Source organism: Neomonachus schauinslandi, chromosome 9 (genome assembly GCF_002201575.2).
Source record: "Neomonachus schauinslandi chromosome 9, ASM220157v2, whole genome shotgun sequence".
In the NCBI taxonomy this organism is placed as follows: domain Eukaryota; kingdom Metazoa; phylum Chordata; class Mammalia; order Carnivora; family Phocidae; genus Neomonachus; species Neomonachus schauinslandi.
In genome coordinates, this window is record NC_058411.1 from 64,362,983 (window position 1) to 64,380,771 (window position 17,789).

Below are 17,789 nucleotides of genomic sequence, written 5' to 3' on the forward strand. Positions count from 1 at the left end.
GATTTTACCATGTAGATTCAGCAGATGTAACCCAACCTAAATGCTTTTTTTTTTTTAATGGAAAGAAAAAAATGGTGAGAATATCAGCTTTTTAACTTTATAAAGACTCAACCATGATTTGACTCTTAAATGGAAAGAATTCTAAAACTTAGAGCTGAGAAATGAGTGGTTGTCTTTTAACTTGTTTACTTCACTACACCTTTCTTTTTTTCCACCTGAGGCAAAAGAAAATGACTTAAATGTGACACCTTTGCCTTGGATTGTAGATACAATTCAGTATTAATTTTATGCTAAGTGATGTATACTTAGGAGATATACTTTATAATACTTCTAAAAGTAAAGACCATGGAACTAAAGAGACTTGATGCAGTTATTTTGTTCTCAGGCTTCAAAAGTGTTAAGATTCCTTTTCTTTTTAACTTTTTATTGACATAATTTCATACTTAAGGAAAAGTACAATTGCAAGAATAGTACAAAGAATTCCAGGTAATTTTCACTCAGATCCCCCAGTTTCAACATTTTACCGCATTTGCTTTATTCTTTCTCTCTGTAAATATATACATTTATTATTTTGAATAGTTCAAAAAATGAGTAGGTTGCAGACATGTTGTTCCTTAAATGGTTTAGCATGTTACTTGACAACAAAAACATCCTCTTAAGTGACCACAGTATAGTGATGAAAATCAGGAAATTAAATGATACAGTACTGTTATCTGACCTACAACTCAGTTTTCTTTTATTCTTTAATAATTTCTAAGGGTTCTGTAATTGGGGAAGGGAGTTGGGGAGGTTCTAAATTTATTGTTACGTTAAAATTTTGGTCTGGCAGGATTTTTCTAGAGAGGTTTTTGATGGTCTCCATTTTGCTCTGTTTTATACCTCAGTAAAAACGTGTAAATCAATAACAAAAATCAGTGTGTAGCATCTAGAGTAAGTGTGAAGCATCTGAAATTTGAAACCTTGAGTTAGAATATGAGGAAGGAGTTAAAAAATTTTTAAGACTTCTTTGATTTTTGTCTTTCGGGTTTTCAACGTGGAAAGTTTAAATTGTGGATTGTGATATGTTTTCTTTTATAGATGCTCTTATTCTATGGCTTATTGTTATTCCTATGCTATTTAAGACCTTTAAAATTGATGCTTATTAAAATTAGATTATTTCATATATTCAAACGATTTATAGGCTTTTCCCATTTCAAAGACTCACATTCTGAGAATATGTATGTTTACAGTTCTGGTTCTTAGTGAATGAACTTGTCTTAGTTTTCCTCATGATTGTCATTGGTCCTAATTTTCCTGTCTTTTCCATGTATAGAATATGATTGTCATTCCCCTTCCTTACTGATGTTACAGAATTGCTACACATCCTTTGATTTGTCAATACATTGGAAAAGGAAAGTCTTTTAACTTTTTCAATATTTTTAAAATATAAATTATGAGTGAGTGTCCCTGGATTGTTTTCTAGTTTTTAAAAAAATTTTATATTAGTGTTTGTCACTTGTTATTCCAGATCCAAGATGATAAACCATCACCAGAAAATGTATATTTTTGTCAAGTGTGACTTTTGTCCTAATGTCTGTATATTGGACATTTTAACATTTAAGGAGAAATTATTCTTTTGTAGCAGTAACTTTTAGTAGGCTTTTAAAAACAACTTGGTGCACACTATAAAATATCTTTGATATTTTTAAAAAGACTTTATTTATTTACGAGAGAGAGAGAGAGCCTACACACGAGCCCAGGAAGGGTCAGAGGGAGGTAGAGAGTCTCAAGCAGACTCCTTGCTGAGTGTGGAGCCCCACACTGGGCTCAGTCAGTTCCATGACCCTGAGTTCATAACCTGAGCTGAAATCAAGAGTCAGCCGCTTAACCCATTGAGTCCCCCAGGTGCCCCAAATATCTGATATTTAAGCTGCTTCTGTTTAGGAGAGAGTATAAATTTGAAGAGTCTATAAAACAGTTAAGTATTCTCTCTCTTGCATCAAATCAAAGACAAAAAACAGTTGTCTCATATTAAAGGGTTGCAGTTGGTTTTCTCTTTCCTGTTTTAATTTCACATCTTATTTTACTTATGTATATATGTATGTATGCATGCACGGGAGCCCAACACGGGGTTTAAACTTACGACCCTGAGATCAAGACCTGAACTGAGATAGATCCAGAGTCAGACACTTAACTGACTGAACCACCCAGCAGCCCACTTTCACACTTTTAAAACAGACCGTTCAGTTCAGCTCAGATTTCTTTTCTTTTCCCTCCCCCTAAGACAATACCTTAACTTAGACATTTTGACAAGGGTCAGAAAGTATCAGATTGATACTCTTTGAATCAGTACACTTTTTAAAACTACGGAATCACTTTGTAGCTGAACTAGTTTTTTCTTCTTATTATTGTGATGTTATTATTTTTTTAAGGTGATAGTTTTCATGTGAAAGCTTTATTTTAATTAGAACAATAGTCAGAAAATAGCACAGATCTAGCAAACATGACATAACTAAATCCTTATTTTAAAATAAACTTATCGGGGCACCTGGATGGCTCAGTCTGTTAAGTGTCTGCCTTTGGCTCAGGTCATGATCCCAGAGTCCTGGGATAGAGCCCCACGTTGGGCTCCCTGCTCAGCGGGGAGCCTGCTTCTCCCTCTCCTCCCCACTCATGCTATCTCTGTCTCTCTCTCAAATAAGTAAGATATTAAAAAAAAGCAAACAAACCTATCTTTTCCAGATTGGCTGCTTAACAGTTGCTTTCACTGTAGAATATAAGGTTTGATTAACAAAGGGGGCCACTTAGGAGAGAGGGAAAATGTTAGATTCAGTAAAAAAGTACTTTAGTACTTACAGTAATAGTCTATAGAAAGATAAATTCCATTAAGTCCTGAATATGTATGTTTGAGAATAAGTATGGGTTTATTAAAAACATAAACATAGGAGATATCAGTCCATAGTTTGGCTTACACATGCTGTAATTAGTATGTTTTTCATTGTCCTGTCATCTGTTTAGAAGATTGTACATTTAGAAGATTTGATGGTCATGGTTAAGAGGTAGGTGGGTTGTTTGATAATTCAGAGTAGTAAAAAAGTTTTTCTTGGGGCATCTGGGTGGCTCAGTCCATTAAGCATACGACTCTTGATTTCGGCACAGGTCATGATCTCAGGGTCATGAGATTGGGCCCTTTGTCAGGCTCTGCATTGAGCATGGAGCCTGCTTGGGATATCTCAAGTTTTTCTTTAAGATTTTATTTATTTATTTGAGACAGAGAGAATGAGAGAGAGAGAGCACATGAGAGGGGGGACGGTCAGAGGGAGAAGCAGGCTCCCTGCCGAGCAGGGAGCCCGATGCGGGACTCGATCCAGGGACTCCAGGATCATGACCTGAGCCGAAGGCAGTCGCTTAACCAACTGAGCCACCCAGGCGCCCCAAAAAAAGTTGTTTTTTTTTTTTTTTTAAGATTTTATTTATTTATTTGTGAGAGAGAGAATGAGAGAGAGCACATGAGAGGGGGGAGGGTCAGAGGGAGAAGCAGACTCCCCGCCGAGCAGGGAGCCCGATGCGGGACTCTATCCAGGGACTCCGGGATCATGACCTGAGCCGAAGGCAGTCGCTTAACCGACTGAGCCACGCAGGCGCCCTAAAAAAAGTTTTTCTTGATGTTAAGTTAGATAAAGTATTTCTCCTATAAAGTCCAACAATAATTAAGAATCAGGTTTTATTTAATAAATGCTTAATGAGTTTTCATTTAGGGCCTTGAATATTTTTATAATATGTGTAATATTCTTTAATACATTTACAGTTTTTTCTTACTGCTGCTAATTAGGCTTCAGATTTATTTGAAATTGCATTTTGTTACATTTATTATATTTAGAATATTGGATAGATTTAGAAAGAGAATGAAGACACATTAAATTTGTCGTTGAAAGGTATTCTACAAACTAGGGGCTGATACATAAGACTGTTATATCTGGTTATGAAATCTGCTTTAATCTTTTAGCAGCTTTTGGGCAACTAGAATTAAAGCAGGGTTCTTACATCGTCTCCTGAACTTGGCTCTGTGCCACACAAAGACTAATGTTTGGCTATAGTATGAAAAAATAATTACAGTTATTACACAATTTGGGACCTTCAGTTTAAACAAAAACTTTCATGTTATCTCCTATTTTCCTTTTCTTCCATGTTTCTCAGTCTGTGTGTTCAGGAAGATTATGACTTCACATGTGTAATAAAATTTTTTTTCTCATCTTTATTATTTTTGACATTAGCTCTCATGAAATTACCTGTAAGATAATATCTTATAAAGTAAAGTGTTATGGTACATACAGTATAATAAGAATGAGCAGGGAAAGATCAGCAAAGGCTTCATAGAGGAGAGCTGGAACTAGTTTGAAGGTATAGGTAGAATTGTGGTAAGTTGCAGTGCATGTTAGAGATAGAACTTGTATGTGTGTGTGTCATAAGGAAACTTCTTTGAGTCTAGAATCGGGAAGATTTATGTTGTGAAGCATTAAAAGATGAGATTAGATAGGAAAAATAGGATCAGATCAGGAAGCATATGCAGGGTAAAGTAAAAGATTTTAGTTACCTAAATGGAGCTGGGAGTTAGGAAAACTAATTAGGAATCTATGGCAGTAATTGATAAGAATGAAAGCTTTGATTAGAATAAAGTCAACAGGGTAGATTAACCTGAAGTATAATAAAGGGGAATTTTTTTTTCTTGGTAGTGAAAATTCATTTTAAAACACCCCCCCCTTTTTACAGTTGAGGAATTAAAAAAAAAGATTATTTTTAGTTAATGTGGAGGAGGGTGTGCAGAGGGAGAGGGAGAATCTCAAGCAGACTCCCGAGTGAGCATGGAGCTGAATGTGGGGCTGAGCCCCACAATCCCAAGATCATGACCTGAGCCAAAATCGAAAGCAGGATGCTTAACCTACAGAGCCACCCAGGTGCCCCTACAAGTTGAAGAGGAATTACTAAAATGTAGTTGTGGAATTTTAAGATTAGAAACCAGAGCAATGGTGGTGATACTTGTAAGTGGAAAGGTTATAATGGAGAGCTATTTTGTGAGTAAGGATGACAGTTTCTTTTATGTCGAATTTAACTGATGGTTAGACATCCAATTGGCAGTTTTTCATTTGTTAGAGAATTTGTTTGCAGTCACTCAGTGTCAGGGAGAAAATCCTCAAATAATCCCCATAATAATTATTTTAGAAAATTCAGACTATTTGACATACTGCCTACTTTCACGCAGAAGTAAAGATACATAAGCATTTCTGAGAAATGAGGGATTACTGTTAAGCTGATAAATGTATAAGATTTCACCGATTTCCATTAATTCTTAACATCTCACTGCCTAATATTTTGTTAAGGGTACATAGATGAATGATAGTTCCTATAGAGTTACTAATATTCTAATAGCCATAATGAAATTTAATAATTATGTAGCTAATTAGTCCATTAATGTTGGCATTAGTACATACAAGGTCATTGACTATAAAATATTTTCTTATGTCTTTTCAAATTATTTTTTCTGACGTTCTTAAAACTGTTTTCTTTTAAAATACTTAAGAGAAGTAGTTCTTCTGTCATTCCTGAAGTTCAGAGTTAAAGTTCAAAAGCAGATGCTTTTGAATTTTGTATATTTTGGCCTGAATTATCCAAGCAACAGCTGAAATTCTCCCTTTAAATTTATGACCCATGACAGTGTTGACTTTTCATACTATTATGAGAATCTCAGAGCACTCATGGGTAAATGAGACTTTTCAAATTTGGGAAAAGTGAAAAAAAAATTTGAGAAAAATTGGGGTTGCTTTAATGACACTTTTGTGTAAATGTGGCAGGAAAATATCCACATAAACACCAGGGAAATTCAGTTGTTTGTTGCCCTCGCATATAAAAATCATGTGTACTTATTTGTTAACTTTTTAAGATAGTGAATTAAATTGGAAAAAAACTCATGTTTTATTCTGTATTGTTAAACATTAATCTTAACCACCAAAATTTCCTTTTATTTTAAGGGTATCTGTATCTGTGAGCTTACAAAACTTCGGTTGAGTGACAGTAGACTCAGTTTTATATATAGATATAAAACATAGTAGATACATATTTCTCCACAGAAATTGTGAATATATTAAGTATTTAAATATTTTTAATATTTTTGGAGGGAGGGTTTCGGAAATTGAAGATACATTTATCTGAGATTTTTATAACTGGAACTTCTGAAAAATAGCCTGTTTTGTTAGTAAATTAGTTTTAAAGGCTGCTAGGAAGTCAGGTGGTAGCCATTAAATGAACCTCTACTGCTGACATTAATTTACAGGTGTCAACAGGACAAAACTCTATGACCTGATAGCTAATCTGAGAGATAAATTGCCCCTCATCCCTTCAGGACTTTTTTTTTTGTAAGAGAGGTGGTGGTGGGGGGGAGAATCTTAAGCAGGTTCCGAGTTGTGTGGGGCTCGATCTTACAACCCTGAGATCATGACCTGAGCAAAATCAAGAGTTGGATGCTTAGCCAACTGAGCCACCCAGGTGCCTTTGCCTTCTAATCAGGCAGGGTCAGCTTCTACTAGAATGACTTTTTTTTTTTTTTTTTTTTTTGAGAGAGAGAGATCATGAGGGGGGCGGGTGGAGGGAGAAGCCCACTCCCTGCTGAGCAAGGAGCGATGCGGGACTTGATCCCAGGACTCTGGGATCATGATCTGAGGGAAGGCTTAACTGACTGAGCCACCCAGGCATCCCGAATTTTTGGCTTTTATGTCTACATATTTTACTTTTGTTTTTAATGTTAAGTGGAGTTGTTTCTACCATAAGTCCATTCAGAGTACCTTTCTGAAATACAACTTTAGCTTACAGATCTAATAGCAGGAAAACAGTAGTTTAAAAAAGGACTTTAAGGAGTAATATATGGGAAAAAACTATTTATTTTGTCATATTGCTTGAATTTAGGTAATAACTACCACTTTCTTAGAAGACATCTAAATTCCAGACATTATACTTGAAACTTTATATATCATTTCTAAAAATATATGGAACAAATGCTTAATTATTGTAGAATAAAGGAGTAGAATTATTGTTTAACTTGGTACCAGATATATACTATCTAGTAATGAATTTTCTGAAATATGTCTAAACTAGAAATGTGTAGGAAATGAAAGTACTACTTAGGCATTTTTACCAAAATTGATTTTAGCTGAAGATGTGTAGATATACTTGAGTAACTTAGAATTCTAGGTCTAGATAGTTATAATTCAAAGTAATGAAACTGAATTCTCACCAAAGGTTTGTTGTGATATATGAGTGTATGTGTATATATACATATATATATACACACATAAAAGATGATTTAGTATCTAATAATTTGGTGTATAGACTGTATTTCATTGTTGTTTCTGCTTTTGCTGTATAAGGGAGTTTGATGCCCCAGTTAAGTATTTTTGAATACCTTGGTTTTTTGTTTGTTTTTTTAAAGGTTTTATTTATTTGAGAGAGAGACAGAGAGAAAGAGCACACAAGTGGGGTGAGGGGCAGAGGGAGAAGCAGACCCCCTACTGAGCAGGGAGCCCAACGCAGGGCTTGATCCCAGGACCCCGGGATCATGACCTGAGTTGAAGGCTGACGCTTAACTGACTGAGCCACCCAGGTGCCCTACCTTGTTGTTTTTTTCTTTTTAAGAGTTTTTGAGTAACACATTTTCCATACAGTTAAATAATTTTGCATTTTTCCCTCACAGTCATCTCTGCATGTATTTACCATTCAGCATAATCTGTAACAAAATCTAAGTAAAGAAAATCACTAAAGTAATAAAACCAAAACAAAGTATATTAAAGCGTGAAAAATAACAAGAATAGTAAAATAGTCTGTTGATTTTTCCAGATCTCTTTTCCACTATTAAGCTATTTTCCTGTTTTACTTTAGGAGTTATTTTCTGTGTATGTACCAACTCCATTATTTATTTTAGCCATTTAGTAGTGACTTAGCTTCCTTAGCTTTTGGTCTGTTTTACCAAATAATACTTGGAAAACTTGCTAAAATTTTTGTAGTTAATAATACATATAAACTGTAGGTTTTGCAAAAAGGCAAAGCATACTAGCAGAAATAGAGACCCTTTTAAATGTCTCAAACCGTTGACCTGTGGAAAAAGCCAGTCAGGGCCCACACACTACACAAAAATCAGTTTAGAGCTCTGAGAGTGTTTATGTATATGTGTACTTTTTTTTTTTTACTTTTTATTTATTTATTTTTTTAAGATTTGTTCATTTGAGACGCAGAGATACAGAGAGAGAGAGAGAGAGAGCATGAGCAGGGAGAGAGACAGAGGGAGAGGAAGAAGCAGGCTCCCCACCGAGCCAGGAGCCAGATGCGGGGTTCAATCCCAGGACCCCGGGATCCGGACCTGAGCCAAAGGCAGATGCCCAACCATCTCAGCCACCCAGGCGCCCCTTTACTTTTTATTTTTTAAAGATTTATTTATTTTGTGGGGCAGAGAGTGCACGAATTGGGGGATGGGCAGAGGGAGAACCTCAAGGGGACTCCCCGCTAAGCACGGAGCCCAACTTGGGGCTCAGTCCCACCACCCATGAGATCATGACTTGAGCTGAAACAGAGTTGGACACTCAACTGCCAGCTATCAGGTGTCCTGTGTATGTGTACTTTTTAAAGAAAAAATTTAAGTCAATGATCTAACTCTTGCTTAATGATGGAAGGAGGAGGAGGCCAATAAGCACGAACCTCATTAAACTTTTTAAAGGGTAAATCTTTAATTAGAGTTTGTTATTTAAAAAGATGCAAATTCAACTTTGACCTAGAGCTGAGAAGGGAACATTAGAGTTTATAATCTCTAATTTCAGTGGCATTTTCCAACTTTTTGTTTTCTTCTTGAAGTTCATATCATACTACATTTTATAAAGAAAAAATGTCTGGTTTTAACCAGACTATTTTTTTTTTTTTAACCAGACCATTTTTAATAAAGATTGAAGATATACCATGTCAGCACTGGCATAAGTGGAATTAATTATTTGGCTGTGTTCTTTAGGTTTGAGATAAAATTGAAGGAGAAAGGAAGAGTTTGTTTGATATGTGAGCTATAGCTTTCCTTGGTCAGTTGTGTCCATAAAAAGGAGAATTAGTTATAGATGTATGAAAAGAACCTTGTTGTAATATCCCATTTTGTAGACCCCAAGATTTCCAAAAAGGGAAATGCTAATACAATAATAGTATTCTTAAATCGCTTGATGAAATCTGTTAGGTTATCTGATAAAAAGTATCATAATTTTCTTTATTAAAAACTACTTTTAATAATTTTTTTCTTTGAATTGCAAATGACATTTTTTATGTTTATGCAGTCATTTGCTGGAGGTAGTTAATATAAATAAAATGAATTTATATAAATAAAATGAATTTATAGAATAGAAACTAATTCCCTCTGCAAAAAAACAAGGGCAAATAAATTGAGTATTTACTATGATTACTGTATGCTCCAGTGATGGGTGATTATGGAAAGTAGAAATACAGCACAAAATACTTTTTTCGCATAGCTCTATTTGTAATAAATGCTGAGTGAGCAATAAGCTTGCTATATATAAATAAATGTATATAGAGTGAGCTGGAGAAATACAGTCATATGCTTAATTAGAAATCTGATTAAAAGTAATTAATATTGCCCAGCCAACTTCCCTTCACATGCCCCTAAATTCCTCAGCAGCTGATCAGAAATATCTCTGCAAAAGCTCTATATAATAATGCAAAATAATTTGTTACTATGTTAAAAGTAATTTATTGGGCTTTTATTAAGATTTGTGTTAATGAGTGTGTAATTGTGAGTGGGAGGAATTGTGGCAGTTTGTTCTAACTTGTCTTACAAATTACGAGATTAAAAGAAAAATTTGTCCTTGTACTGGCTAAAAATGCTTTGAGAAAATATTACCTAATGAATTTTATGTAGTTATTCTTAACATAATTTTAAACTATTAATTTTATAGTGTTTTGCAGCTTCTGATATTACCAATAACTGCATACTAGACGTTGGTAGGAAGGATCAATTCCGTAGATTTAGATTTAATAAGCATAATCATTGAAAGATTAAATACGACTAACATACCTGTGTATATTTCCTGTCAAATTTACTCCAGATTGATTGCTGACTCACAACTTCATTTTAGCAGTGTCATTTAGGATCCTATTTGAGTCAAACTATATAGCTTACTTTGATAATTAATAAAATAAGATATTCTAAATAAAGATAAATTTTACATTTGCAGTAGTATATATTTAGGAGAAGTTGACTTGTGTCTTAGAATAATTTTCAGTAGTATTAGTGATGACTAATTTCATTACATCTGTTATGTTTCTTGTAGTATATTAAGTTTATATTATTTTTCATAGGAAATTTTCAAATATAATTAGCTTGAGTTTTTAAATGTTTCCCTTTTAAATTTGCTCATGAATTTTAAATGTTTTTTGATATGTTGAGTTGTTTTGTATTACAGTGACTTGTGTACTTTCTTCTTGTATCATCAGATTAAAATTTTGCTTTCGAAGCATGTATGAGATAATACTGAGAATTATTCCTTGTACTATAACTTCTGTAGCAAAATACGTAATAGTATAGCTATTCTAATTATGGCAGAGTTTGGTTTTAATTGGCCAAAGTTACAGAAATTTAAAGTTGTATAGTTAGTCAATATAGAGTAGTTATTTTATTTTAGAAGTATGGTAGATAAAAGGAAAGTTAAAATAAGAAATCATAGTCAAAGCTTGAAAACTGGAAAGCATTTTGAACATCACATGGATTAACCTTTTACAGAAAGGAACCTGACATTGTTGGTTGTAGAACTGCCCTTTTCCTAGAACATTGTTGTTACTGGAGTAATCTGAGCAATTTAAGGCTTCATTTCAGTAAACTGATAAACTGGAAACCATTTACATTTGAATGCTTGCATTTTTATCAGGGACTAGAATACCTAGCACATCTAAGCAGATGCGATACAAAGCAAAAGGACTCTAACATTTAAAAAATACTATAGTTCTAATTGTACCAAAGTGTTAAGTGATTTAAATAGACAAAGCACAAAACCTTTGTGGCCCCCCTCCCATCCTGGAATAATATATCTAGTGCATATTTGATTAGAAGATTATGTTCCAGTTTGTAAATAAGCAAATAAGTATTTGTTTATTACTACTCAGTAATAGGATTTTTTGAGTGGAAGAAATAGGAGGGAAGTGGGAAAACAAAAAATAATTATATTAATATTGTAACTGTTAAGTGCTTACATTTCCCCCACAATATTGTCTTGTACTGTATGATTTTTCAGCATTTAAGAAGCGGTTTTGTTCTTTATAGCTGAACCAATAACGTTTCCATCTGGAGGAGGCAAGTCATTTATTATGGGTTCTGATGATGTTTTGTTAAGTGTACTGGGCCTTGGAGACCTTGCAGACTTGACGGTAACAAATGATGCAGACTATAGTTATGATGTAAGTGCAGTTTTATTTTTAATTTTTTAATGATTTAATAGAAGGCTCATTTTTTTGGAAACACTTATAAAACAGAATTAATATCAAGGTGCATGGAAAAGATTAAGTGTGTCAATATGTTGATTTGAAGTGACATGTAGTTTTACTTTTGTAATTTGTGGTGTTTAAATTTTCTTAGGTATTGTGGTGGATTAGCTAGAAGTTTGGGATGATTGATTACCCTATAATATTGGTTGATTAATATCTATCTTGAGTAGTCAACTCTCAATTATCTACTCAAATTAAAGCCATATTTTGGTGTCAACAAGAGAAAAAATAGGTAACCTGAATCACTTGCCTTCAGGATACTTCTTAAGAATTATGTTTTATTTTTGAACTTTTATTTTTGTAAGCATAATGTTAAAGTTAGCTTACCATTTCCTTAATACTTATTTACTCCTTCATTTGAGGGATGGGGAGAGAATGGAGATTGGATGGGAAGGGTAGTGTTCAGAGGTGAAACTTGTCTTGGATTAAATTTTTTATAGACAATAAACACTCAATTGAGAGTTAACTATACTTGTTTAGATTTTGTATGAATGAATTTGCAGTTTTTCAGCAAATTAATTTTTTCCCTTTTGTAACATTTCTTTTTTCTACATTTTATACTTACGTTATACCTAGATTGGCATGCTTTTTAGAGACATCAGCCTTGGTGGGCTGGATTATTCTCATTAATATTTTCAAAGTATATAAGCAACTAAATTCTAGTAAACTTTTGACTACTTTAGAAGTGGTTTCACAGCCTGTCTTTACAGATGGAGAAATGAAGGTAAAAAGATTAACCTCTTACCAGTATCAACAATAATGAAAATAGGATGACAATATTCCTAAAGTGTCTTTAGTTCAGACTTCTGGAAAGTACCTTAATTTGCTTCCTTTAAAAATTTCACATGCTAATTTTCTAAATGACAACTGTATTGTTAATACTGTTCTCTTGGATTTTTGGTAGTAATTTATATAATTTTTATTGTTTTCATGTAAAGCATTGCAGCATGGTAGTTTTTTTTTGTTGTTCTCATCTGACGTTTAATAGGACTTTTGGGTTTAGCCCGATGATTAGGTAAAACAGATTAAGGAACTCTTCATTTGATCTAGGTATTTGAAAGCTAATTGAAGTTATTCTTCTTAGTATCGTTTATTAAATGATAAAGATTTGTTATAAAGTTTTTAAGGTACATTAAATTTCCACCGGACATTTTAGCAAAGCAGTTTAATATATATATTTTACACACCCAAACACACAAAACTCCACATGCCTATCAGTTTACTACTTTTACCACTAAATATTGCACTCTTTCTTTTTAGTTGCCTGCCAATAAGGATGCCTTTCGAAAGACATGGAACCCCAAGTATACACTACGTAGCCATTTCGATGGAGTACGGGCATTAGCTTTTCATCCTGTAGAACCTGTGCTGGTTACTGCCTCTGAGGACCATACTCTGAAACTTTGGAACTTGCAAAAAACAGTTCCTGCCAAAAAGCAAGTATTTTCATGTTAGCCTATCTTTTTTCCTTCCAAATTTGCTAATAATTTTAAGTTAATTACCCTTCTTTATGGTTCTCTTTTTTTAAGCTTTCATTTGATCTTACCTAGTGATTCTTGAATGTCAGCCAGTGATTTGCAGTTACTTAATTACCTCCTCCACCCCTACCCTTCTTTTCTCCTCTTTTAGGAGTGCCTCTTTAGATGTAGAGCCTATCTACACATTTAGGGCCCACATGTAAGTTTTATTGAATTTGTACTTAAATTAACAACCATAGTTATTGTTAACTATTATTTATCAACCCTCAAACCTTAAAATTTTCTCATAATGTTTGTTTTATAATAGAAAAGACATTCGTTGAGTAGTATTTCATTTGATTAATAATTGTATTAGTGAGAATATAATCAGTACTGTTCAAATTTACGTTTTAAATTTTAAACAGTTTTTAGATAACGCATGAATTTAGAGGTTGGGGGATACAGATATGAGTTTCTTCTTAGACTTTCTAAGTAATTTTTTGCCTCTTTTCCTATAATAGTGGTCCTGTTCTATCATTAGCTATTAGTTCTAATGGAGAACAGTGTTTTAGTGGTGGTATTGATGCAACCATCCAGTGGTGGAATATGCCTAGCCCTAATGTGGATCCCTATGATACATATGGTAAGTGAAAGGCTTAAAACATTTTTTTAAGTGAGTGGAGCTGGCAAAATGTTATTATAAGGTTGTTTAAACATGTATTAGTCTCCTCATTTAGTTTTCATTTGCTTTATTAAAGGGAAAAATTAAGCAGTATCATTCCATGGAATATTTAAGCCTGTGAATTGGTACTTTATTGTCCAAAAATAAAAAAAAAACTATATTAAAATAATTTATTTTAGTACTAGTTAACAAAAAGAACAAAATTTAATATAAGGAACAATTTTTTAAACTTAAGAGTTTATGTAGTTCAAAAATACTTAGAAGAAAGTAGAAACAAATTGTGGCAGTCAGTGTGTAAATCAGTACAACTTTTTAGAGGACAAAAAATTTCTTAAGTAAAACCCTTTTACTCACAAATGACACTTTTAGAATCTGTCCCATAGAAATACCTGTACCTGTATTCAAATATATTTATAAGGGCATGTTTGTAATTATAAAAAATTAAAAGGAGTATTTATTAGTATGAGAAGAGTTAAATGAACAGTGATCCACTTAATGGTTGGTCCATTTAAAAAAATTTCAGGAGCGGGATGCCTGGGTGGCTCATTCGGTTAAGCGTCTGCTTTTGGCTCAGGTCATGATCCCAGGGTCTTGGGATTGAGTTCCGCATCGGGCTCCTTGCTTAGCAGGGAGCCTCCTTCTCCCCCTGCTTGTGCTCTCTCTCAATCTCTCTCTCTGACAAATAAATAAATAAAAAGCTTAAAAAAAGAATGTACTCTGACTCTGACATTGTTAGACATTAGAAAAATTTTTTTTCAGGAGCTCTTTGGTCTTTTTATTTAACACACACTTGGTGCCTAAATTTGCCGGGTATAGTGTTAAGCACTACATCAAGAAATAAGAATTAGTCTAGTGAAAAGACAGACATTAAATAAATAAGCAAGGAGGTGGAGTCTGTGGTTAGAAATTATAATAAGCAGTATGAAGATATAAGTACTATGGAAGAGAATCTTTAGATATAGTCCAAAATAGTGACATTTAAGCCAAAATCTAAAGGATAAAAGGAAACTTAGGGTGTACTTGGGTCGCTCAGTCAGTTGAGCATCCGACTGTTGGTTTTGGCTCAGGTCAGGGTCGTGGATTGAGCCCTGTGACAGGCTCCGCACTTGGTGCAAAGTCTGCTTGAGATTCTTTCTAAATAATAAAATCTTTTTTTTTTTTTTTAAGGAAACTTTCAGGAAAGAGTTTTAAGCCAGAAAGTGACCAATAAAGGTAGGGTTTGAAAAGGTGACTCTGGCTATTGTAAGGAGACTAGATTAGGGGTGGGAGAAGTGGAGAAAAGAATACTAACGTAATGTTGTAAAGTTGTAATGTAGTGGTCCAGTAGACTAAGTGAGAGATGACGTTTTCATGGTCATAATGACAGTAAAGCAGTTAGTAGCAGAGCAGTTAGAAATGGATTTATGATACACTGGGGAAGTAGGGTAGAATAGGAAGAATCTACTAATAAATTGGATTGAATGGATAAAGTGATGGATAAGTGATTCTTGATTTTGTTACTTTTTTTTTTTTTTTTTTTTTACAGATTTTATTTATTTATTTGACAGAGAGAGACACAGCGAGAGAGGGAACACAAGCAGGAGGGGGTGGGAGAGGGAGAAGCAGGCTTCCTGCCGAGCAGGGAGCCCAATGCGGGGCTTGATCCCAGGACCCTGGGATCATGACCTGAGCCGAAGGCAGACGCTTAACGACTGAGCCACCCAGGTGCCCCTTGATTTTGTTACTTTCTAAAACCGTTTTATTGAGATATAATTCACATGATAAAATTCACCCTTCTTATGTATACAGTTTTTACTGTTTATATCTTATGTATACAGTTTTTACTATAGTCACAGGGTTGTGCATCCATTACCACTACCTAATTCAGAACATTTTTATCACCACTCTTGTATTTTTTGACATGAACAATTGAGTATATAATGGTAGATATTGAAATGGGGGAAGAACAGGTGTGAGGATTAAAGATGGTGAGTTCAGTTTTTAGGCATATTAAGAGATGGCAGTATCAAGTAGTTAATATCAAGATATGAGAATGTATTGTATAACATAGAGAAGAGTGTGTTGTATAGGGCGTGAAGTGAGGACAAAGTCCTGAGCAACTCTGATATTGGGAGGGTGACTAGAGCAGGAGAGCCAACAAAGGAAACTGAGGAGTGGCCTGTGAGGAAGGAGGAACTGGAGGAAAATGTGGGATCATGGAAGCATACCAAAAGAAAAACCCTTTTGAGAAGAAGGAAGCAGTCTGTACTTTCATATGTTGTTGAGAGGTCTAATAATATGAAGATAGAAAGGTTCCTTTTTTTATGTGACAAATCTGTCACCCAGGTTTTAGCTAGAGGTTGGATGCTGGGACTAAGACCAGAGGGTGAAGGGACCTGTGGGCAACTTTTTAAGGTACACTCTGGATAAAAAGCAATGTGATGAGAATAACCAAGAAAAAATGTTCGAAGAAAGAAAAATTTTATTAAACTTGATAAAAGAGTTCATCATCGGTGATTTTAGCAAGGGTTATTTTGGTGTAGTGATGGTATCAAAACCACATTACATTGATTTAGAGAGTGAGTGAGAGGGGAAAAAAGCATTTTGTTCAATATGCTTTTCTGCTGTCTGTTGGAAGGGTATTGTAAGGTTAATGAAGGTTTTTGTTTAGGTCAGGAGATTCTGGAGCATATTTGTTTGCTGTGGTAATGATCCTAAGGAGAAGGAGAATTATTGTGTAGTAGGGAAACTGTAAACATGAAAGCAAGTTAGTGAGTTGAATGGAATCCAGAGTTTACCTGGTAGAATTATTAGCCTTTGAGAAGAAGGTGGACAGTTCCTTGCTCCTATCTGGAAGCAAGTTACACTAGTAGATTGGGTGGAGGAAAGATGGGGAAGGGGTTCTTACTTCAGTGCTGCATTTTCTCAGTGAAGTCGATAATCAGAGATAATAATTCATGAGGAAGGGAGGTTGGGAACTGAAAATTCTGGAGGTGGTAAGAAATAGCTGTGGAAGGTGGGAATTTGCTAGAGAAACAGGATTATAGGCCAGATGGTACTCAGTGTTATTATTAGCCACCATATCCATCAAATGATAAATGAGTAAGTAAAATCCATACAATGGGTATTATATGACAATAAAAAGAAATGAAGTACCGAGGCATGCTACAACATGGACAAACCTTGGGAACATTATGCTAAGTGCAAGAAGCCAGTCACAAAGGACCATTTGTATGAAATGTCCCGAATAGTCAAACTTAAAAAAACAAAGTAGATTAGTGGTTATGTAGGGCTGCAGAAAAGCAGGAAGGAAGAAGTGGGGGTTGGGAATGGCTAATGAGTGATCAGAGTGTCCTAAAATTGACGTGCTAATGATTGTATAACTCTGTGAACATAATAAAAACCATTGTATCTTACACTTTTATTTTTTTTAAAGATTTTGTTTATTTATTAGAGCATGAACGGGGGCAGGGAGGGGCCAAGGGAGAAGGACAAGCAGACTCCCTGCTGAGTACAGAGCCTGACATAGTGCTCCATCCCAGACCCTGAGATCATGACTTGAGCCAAAGCCAGACACTTGACCAGCTGAGCCACCCAGGTGCCCCCTTGAATTGTATACTTTAAATTGGTGAATTATATGGTATGGGAATTCTGTCTCACTAAAGCTGTTTTTTAAAACAGTGTATGTTCTTTATAGAAAATTCTAAGAATACAGGAAAGTATTTTGGGGGAGATGAAAAATAACCCATAATTCTACAACTTAGAGATGGCCAGTGTGTAAACTTTGGTTATCTTCTAATGGCCATTATGTGTAGTCTTTATACTTAATTATATGGTAAGTTATAATTATCCGAAACATTTCTTTCCAACTTCTTTTAGCTAATTTTTGTTTGTTTGTTGTTTTTTCCCAGAGCCAAATGTTCTAGCTGGCACTTTAGTTGCACATACAGATGCTGTCTGGGGTCTTGCTTATAGTGGCATAAAGAATCAATTACTGTCTTGTTCAGCAGATGGCACTGTTAGGTTATGGAATCCACCAGAAAAACTGCCATGTATTTGCACTTACAATGCAGACAAGGGTAAGTAAATGTTGCCCTCTAAAAAAAGCTGATTTTTTTAAA

General features: G+C 34.5%; 1 protein-coding gene across 2 annotated transcripts in view; it reads left to right on the forward strand.

Moving 5' to 3' along the window:
* The window catches only part of STRN3 (striatin 3), a 106,344-nt gene that overhangs the window by 76,112 nt on the left and 12,443 nt on the right, over positions 1 to 17,789 (forward strand). For both annotated transcript variants that reach the window (XM_021695780.2, XM_021695779.2), the window contains 5 exons: positions 11,330 to 11,463; positions 12,811 to 12,986; positions 13,180 to 13,227; positions 13,529 to 13,650; positions 17,580 to 17,747. In XM_021695780.2, the coding sequence (XP_021551455.1) occupies positions 11,330 to 11,463; positions 12,811 to 12,986; positions 13,180 to 13,227; positions 13,529 to 13,650; positions 17,580 to 17,747 (648 nt within the window). The remainder of the gene's footprint in view (positions 1 to 11,329; positions 11,464 to 12,810; positions 12,987 to 13,179; positions 13,228 to 13,528; positions 13,651 to 17,579; positions 17,748 to 17,789) is intronic.